General features: G+C 46.4%; 1 protein-coding gene across 1 annotated transcript in view; it reads left to right on the top strand.

The window, feature by feature from the left end:
- Positions 1 to 7,052, top strand: part of Flvcr2 (FLVCR heme transporter 2) — a 58,556-nt gene extending 51,504 nt beyond the window's left edge. Inside the window, exons 7-10 of the mRNA XM_015494173.2 lie at positions 445 to 550; positions 676 to 787; positions 1,357 to 1,412; positions 5,326 to 7,052. Coding sequence (XP_015349659.1) covers positions 445 to 550; positions 676 to 787; positions 1,357 to 1,412; positions 5,326 to 5,391 — 340 coding nt within the window. The 3' untranslated portion in view covers positions 5,392 to 7,052. The remainder of the gene's footprint in view (positions 1 to 444; positions 551 to 675; positions 788 to 1,356; positions 1,413 to 5,325) is intronic.
- The last annotated feature ends 667 nt before the right edge of the window (positions 7,053 to 7,719 follow it).

The raw sequence follows: 7,719 nt of genomic DNA on the forward strand, positions 1-7,719 counted from the left end.
GAGACATCTCTGCCCTCAGTCCATTTCAGCTTCTACTGTCTGGAGGAACATAAAGAGGACTCTGAGTGCCTCCTCCCAGATCCCAGAAAGCCATGGAGAAGCTCCACTTCCAACACAGAGCGTGTGTGCCCAAGACAGGGTCTCCCAGTCAAAGTGAAACAAACCAGGCATCCGTGCCCTTCTGTAAATGCTGACCCTGTCCTCGATGGCTAAACAGAGAAGCAGCCTGGGACACTACAGGCCTGCTGAGCATAAGGCATGTGTAGGGACTTCTCGGTCTATAGGGATGTCCCTTTCTGTCGGGGGGGATGGCCAGATCACCTAAGAGCCTGGGCTGTCTTGATGGGAAGGACAAAGCGGAAGAGGGTATCTAAGGGTCGATGTGGGTGCCCCATCCTTGTTCTGGGGGTTCTCCATCACCCGTTTCTCTGATCTGCTCTCCAGCTTCTTTATGACCGGCTATCTCCCGCTGGGGTTTGAGTTCGCCGTGGAGCTCACGTATCCAGAGTCAGAGGGCATGTCATCGGGCCTCCTCAACGTGTCTGCACAGGTTGAGCTCCTGTTCCCCCTTTGTTCCCTGCCTGCCTGTGTTGACATTATAGCACAGCAGCTCAGGTCCCTAAAATGGGCTAGTTGGCAGGGCCCTCGTTTCCAATCTTCCTTATGCTTTTCCAGGTATTTGGGATCATCTTCACCATTTCCCAGGGTCAGATCATCGACAGCTATGGAACCATGCCTGGGAACATCTTCCTGTGTGTGTTCCTCTCTCTGGGAGCAGCCCTCACTGGTGAGTTGGGGTCTGAGGGCAAGATGAGGTTCAGGCTGTTTTGGGGGCCAGGCCATTAGCAATTTGGGACCCCAATGTCTTGACTGATTATGCAGATGGGGAATATGCATGCAGGAGCCCAGATGGGAGGCTTGTTAGGAAGCTGTGTGGGAGGCAATGACATGTTTTGCTGGAATGATCATGAACTTTGGAGCTAGACGACCCATATTTAAATCTCAGACTGACACTGACATTTCTGCTGCTGACTTTGGGCAAGTAGACCAACCCCTAGGAGCCTCGGTTTCCTAACCTGTACATGGAGGATTGTTGTGATTAGAGCAATATGTGTCCCTGACAAATATCAGTGGCGTTTAAGTGAAGGCCAGTGTCATTGTGGACTTCTTTCTACCTCTCAGGGATAGCAGTGATCCTTGGGGCTTCTTGGCATTAGCTGATAGTTCCCCTTGCTCCCTCGAGGATCTGAAGTAGTTTGGGATACCTGTGATCCTTGCAAAAATGAGGGTTCCCTCTGTGGAAAAATGACCATTAATCTCCATGACTTGTCACTCTTTATTTTTTTTCCACTTCAGCATTCATTAGGGCGGACCTCCGGAGGCAGAAGGCAAACAAAGAAGTTCCTGAGACTGTGAGTATATGGGAGCTTTTTTCAGACAGAGATATGGGTTCTGAGCTCGTGATTCAGACATGGCCGCATAGTGGGGCCCAGGGAAGCTCCCAGAGGGACTGGTTTTGTGGTAGCTGTGAAACAGCTCACCTCCTACAATCATGGCATCTCAAAGGTGTCCTCATTTTGTGTCCTGGAATTGCTTTTCTGCTGTTGTTTCCGGAGCCCTTGGGCTTCCTACCCTCCTCCTGACTCCCCTGCTGTGGCTCCCAGAGCATGTCACTGTGGTCACAGTTCCTGAGCAGCGCCCACCCCTCGGATCCTGAGCCAAGTCCCTGGCTCTGCTGCTGTCAGCCTGGGGTCAGTGACTAGGGAGGGAAAGTGGAGCCTGGCATGGCAGTGTGTGCCCTAAGGCAGTGGCACTCCTGGCATGTGACAACCCTTAGGCAGGGCCATGGGGATGGAGCCAGTAGGTTGCCATTAAGGCTCTGCAAGGGACAAGTCAGGAAGCAGGAGCTGGTGGTGGTGGAAAGGAGAGGACCAGGAGAATGATCTAGAACAGAGAAGTGTTTCCTACCTGTTCTAATCAGCTGGGAGCCACTTTAAACCAAAATGTTAGGTCTCAAATCTGAGCAAGTTTGAAAGGAATTTCAAATATGAGGAAGAATAAAAGTAGGATATTTCTTTAAAAAAAAAAAAAAACCCAACCTATTACAGAGGTAGCATAAAAAAAGGGAAAAAAATTTTAAAATTCACCCTATAATTCCATTATAGAGAGATGAGATGCTCCTAGTGTTTGTATTTATTTCATGTCTGTATCCACATATGTGTGTGTATTTATACAAATATATGTAATTTTTTCCCTTTTAAAACAGGAACAAAATCTATCCTCTTTTCTACTTACTGTAAACACTCTCAGGCTACTAGTCTTCTACAACATATGTTTAATGATTGCACAGTGTGCTGTGTATGGATAAGCCATGATTGTTTAGCAGTGTTCCTGTCTGCACATTAATATTTTTTGAATCATTGCTATAAACACTATGCTAATTAACATGTTGGAAACGGAATCTTTGTGCATGCTCTTTTTTATTATTTTTTCCTTTTGCGGTGCTGGGGATTGAACCTGGAGCCTCATGCATGGCAGGCAAATGCTTTACCACTGAGCTACATCACCAGCCTGCATGTGTTTTTTGGTACCAGAGATTGAACCCAGGGGCGCTTAACCACTGAGCCACATCCCCAGTCCTTTTTTGATGGGGCAGGGGTACCAGGGATTGAACTCAGGGGTACTTGACCACTGAGCCACATCCTAGCTCTATTTTGTATTTTATTTAGACACAGGGTCTCACTGAGTTGCTTAAGACCTCACTTTTGCTGAGGCTGGCTTTGAACTCTCGATCCTCCTGCCTCAGCCTCCTGAGCTGCTGGAATTACAGATGTGTACCACCATGCCCAGCACATCCCTAGTTCTTTTTGAATTTTTATTTTGAGACATGGTCTTGCTAGATTGCTTACAGTCTTGCTAAATTGCTGAGGCTGGCTTTGAGCCTATGATCCTCTTGCCTCAGCTACCTGAGCCACTGGGATTACAGGCATGTGCCACTGTGCCCAGCTCTGCATGTTCTTATGTGTATGGTATTTCCTTGGGAGATGGACCAGTGGTCATGCACATATTTAAGATTTTATATGTGTTGCTAAATTGTTCTCTAGAAAGGTACTGTCAATACTACCAATGTATATTGCTATAGCAATGTAGAGGAGTGCCAATACTGAGCATTTGCTATTTTGAGATATCTTTGCCAATTTTCTAGCACCAAAATGGTTTTGTGCAAGAGATGTTTTTAGCATGTTAGCATATGTGTTGGCAGATAGATGAGAATCTTCAGTACTTTACTATTTGTCTTCTGATGTCACATTTCTAAAGTTGGCAGGCAGAGTTGGGCACAGTAGGGCACACTTGTAATCCCAGCTACTTGGGAGCTACTTGGATTGTTTTTTAACAATCATCTTCTGCTTTGATGAACAGTTTTCACTATGGAATGTGATATATTGTGTTGACATGAATTTTGTTGCTTTTTTAAAAAGTCTGTGTTTATGTTGGCTGTGATATAGGCAAACAAGGAGAAATTAGAAATAACCTAAGACTCAACCTCCCAGAGGTACCTTAGGAGCATTTTAGTCAGTTTCCATGCCGTCATCTGTGGGTCTGCTTGTATGTTTCCTTTACTACTCTGTTTGTTTGCTGTACATAGCTTGACAAACTCCACATATTTACACTTGATCACAACTTCATCTCTCTCTAAGTGTGTGTGTGTGTGTGTGTGTGTGTGTGTGTGTGTATATATATATATATATATATATATATATATATATATATATATATTTCCATCTTGTTTACTATTTCATTGTTCCAATATTGTACTCTTCTTGCAGCCAGATCCTTGTACATGTGGCCCAGGTTTGTTAATCAAGGTTGGAGTTCTTGGCTCAGTCTTCTTGAGTAGGAGAAGAAACATGGGGTTGGAACAGGAGCCCTAAGTTCTGGTAATGATGCACAAGTATCTTGTGTTGCTGGATACATGATGCTGTATCTGGATCTCACCAGCGTTTATGAATGCTCAGTATGAAGGGAAGATCAGAGTCAGGCTGGTACTAACACCAGCAAGGAAGCCATGGCTGTCACTGTCATTGTACACCCCATGGTGATCTCTGTAATTCAGACACCTGCAGATATGTGTTGTCAGATCTAGCCACATCTGTTCTCTCTCTATACATCAGTGAGATGTATAGTTTAGGTAACAAGTGATAGAACCAGTGATTATCTTCTTGGTTTAAGCTTCCATTTTTCTTCCATCACATAGCCAATAGCTGTTCTTCTGTCTCTACTTTTTCTGGTTGTAATTCCAAGGTGATGGATGTGGAAGTCTCAGGTGTGTGTGTATGTGTGCATGTGCATGTGTATCAGAGAGAGAGAAGTGGTTGATGGACTGACTTGAGTTGGACTATGCCTGAATGAAGGCTCCTCAAGCCTGGATGAGCTGGTGCAAAAGGTCAGCAAGAGTAAGAATGGGAAGGGTTGATTCCTACAGCAGTGGTCCTTGCTGTGTACTGGCCCTGAGACACTCTTGGGGAAGAAAGCGCCATTTGCTCAATTGATCCTGGCCCAGCTTGGCCTACACATGCTCTTTTGGGCTTTGAGTGTGTAGTGCTGTGTCTGTGCCCAAGGCTTTAATGACAACAGGCAAAGCACTTTTTTCAAATACCAGACAAACGCCCAAGTTGGCATTTTGAACCCCACGGGATGATTTCCAGGCCATATTTCCAGGCCATATTTAATTCCATATCTATGTACCAACCACAGCCCAGAAGACTCCTCCCCATAAATGACCCTGTGCTCTTCCTCCTCAATAAAACCAAGACCAAATTTCTTGGAAGTCTTTTTTCTTAGGCACAAGATATAAATACACAGCCATCGAGTTTATCTGTGCAGTTAGGCATGCTGCCTTTTAAAATATTTTCTTTTTGTGCCATCTACTCTCCATACATTGTAATGATGCCCCTCATCCTGGGGGCTGCCTCCAAATAGGGATGGTTGGAAATTCTAAGGCAATTGCAGACCTGGTGCTTTGGAGAACTAATTTTCGGAGTGAGAAAGTGTTTTTGGCTGTCAGAATGGGGAGAGAAAGTGCACTTTCTCTGCTCCAGTCCCGAGAGTGAGTCTGTGGTCCATGGTGGTTGTGGTGGTTGTGGGCCCGGGTGTGTTTGGGCAGCGTTTTTAGTAGGGGCTGGTTGCTTGTTTTCTTGTTCCCTTTGTTGGCTGTAGGGAATGCACCAAGTGGCCTCTGGCTCTTGGACTTTCACTGATTAGTCACTTCCGGGTGGAGTCCTATGCCTTTTACCCACAGGGCTGCGTGCTTGCTTTGCCTTGTAGAAAGTCCAGGAGGAGGAGAACAATACCAGCAAGGCGCCCACCATCCTGTCGGAGGATCATTTCTGAGAGAGAGAGAGGTGGCAGCCACTCAGGGATCACGAACACCCCACCTCTTCCTTCAGCTCAGCTCTCACTGCCAGCACAAATGTCTTCACTGGAGAAGCTTGTGGAGGGAATCAGTTGGAATATTTGCGCCTTACATGGCGGCACCTCTGCCTTCTGAGCCCACTCAAGAGCCCGAATGCTTTAGTTGGGGGAAAATGTACCTTTCACCAAATGCACACTGGATTCCCATCCCCCCTCCTTTTAGGTCCTGGGTGCTGGTGCTGGGTGGGAGGGACTGATGGAGAGTGTTGGACTCTGGCTTTCCCTCATCGCCTTCATCCCTCATGGAGAATGCTTGCAAAATTATCACAGAAGAAAGCTTATTCAGGATATTAACTTTTTCTAGTGTTTTAAGACCCTCACGTGAAGCCCAGTTTTTACTAAGGAGGGGCAAGTTGCTCTGACCGAGGGTCATTCCTGGGTCTCAGATGGACCACTCAAGTTCCCTGAGAGGGCAGCACCATGTGGACAACCTTGGTCAGGAAAGCTCTGTTAGGACTCTTGGCCTCAGGTCTCCTGGCCTAGTGTTGGGATTTATCTCCAAACCCTCTTTCCTAAGACCTTATCAGACCAAACATCAATAAACTGGACAGAAACTCTGTCACTTTGTCATGGACACAAAAGAGAAAGTGTTTTGGGAGGGCTGATTCCCTGGGTGTGACAGTGCTCGGGCTGCCCTCTGAGTGGGTTTGTGGGGACCCACCTGTGGCAACTCTAGAACTTTGAGTTGAGATGGGAAAGAGGTTTTTCCTCCAAAAGAAGGGCTCATGCAGGGACTTGTGGGTGTCACCGGCCACTCAGTTACCTTCATCTGGATATCACACTCAGACATTAGCCCAAGTGCCTGTTTTATCCTGAGGGAGGGCAATCATGGTAGCTGATTCTAACCTTTACTGAAAACTAATCTTGATCCTTCCACTCCAACAAATCCAAGGCTGACTCTAAGAGATGAGAGGGAAGAAGGAAAGGTGCTTCTCGAAGCTGGCATCGAGCTGCTGGAATGACACATTTCCCGCCTCGGATGGGGATAGGTTTGCATACCAACCCCTCTTCCACCTCCTGTAATAATGTTTATCAGTCTAAATTTAAAGGGTGTCCCTTCAAGTCAATTTAAGCCGACCTCTCTCCTGTCTGCCCTGCTGTCTGGCTCTCTCATGGGCTTCAGTGGTGTCTTCTGAAAATAAGAGAAATTTTGGTAATTTCTCCTATGCCTTTCACAGCTGTAACCATGGCCACTGTGCTCTTTTGCTGTGGTCACTGCCCTGGACTCTGTATGTCAGAGGAGCCGGGGCTGGCTGAAGTGCTGGGGTGCTTGGACTACTGCCAGAGGGGAGCCAGACGTGTGTGTGTGTGTGTGTGTGTGTGTGTACACAGATTCAAGCAATAGGAGAAACACACTGCCTATGTAATAAAAAGTTCACACTTTTGACAGAGGGAGGGTTGGGGTGAAAGGGAGATGTGCCTTTTGACAGGAGGAATGTGTGTATTCTTTAACCCCTCAAAATGTATTAACGTGTTTACTGAATCCATTGCTGTATTTTTGAGAAAAAAAAAAACAACCACATTTGTATTTCCTGTTTGTAATTTCAGATGTTTTAAAGCAATAAAGGATTCTCACATGATCTGTCCGGTCATTTGTTGGGGCAGAGAAGGCTTTGGGGAGTCTCCATGAGGTTGCCACACATCAGAGCCTGAGGTGGGGAAGGTGCAGGGGTCAGGGAGGAGGAGTATCTGTGACCTCTTTTGACATGGGTGCTATTATCCTGGTGGCTTTTTAAAAGACTATGAAGGTCCCTGTCAGCCTACATGGGACACTGCAACTCAACAGCCAGCATGACCCTGACCTCTTTCCTCCTGTGTATATGCTGGAATGTGACCGTCGGTAAGACAGCTCACTGTTGTTCCTGGCTCTGCCTCAAAGGATCGCTGAAGTGTTTGTTCTCAGTCACCCCAGCCACACACCAGCTTGCCCTGGCCGGAGTCCACAGCTGGGGCCTAGCATCTGTCCTTCTGCTCTTTTTTTCTTTTGAGCTGCCACTTACTGCCACTCCTCACCCAGTTGTGTTCCTTTCCCTTACAATTGTTATTTAGAGATGGCTGCTGCTCTCAGTTTTCTGTACATTTTGTTCTCTAGAGATCTGTGCTGTACTTCCGGCACTGTGGCACCCCATTATTAGCAATTCTTGGCTAGAGAGACAGCATTATGATTCTACTTTAAATGATCTGGGAAGGAACTCAAGTTGGCGTTGTTAAGAAATCTCCTATTCATAGTGCCTTCTAAACTCTCTA

Source organism: Marmota marmota, unplaced genomic scaffold (genome assembly GCF_001458135.2).
Source record: "Marmota marmota marmota unplaced genomic scaffold, marMar, whole genome shotgun sequence".
NCBI lineage: Eukaryota > Metazoa > Chordata > Mammalia > Rodentia > Sciuridae > Marmota > Marmota marmota.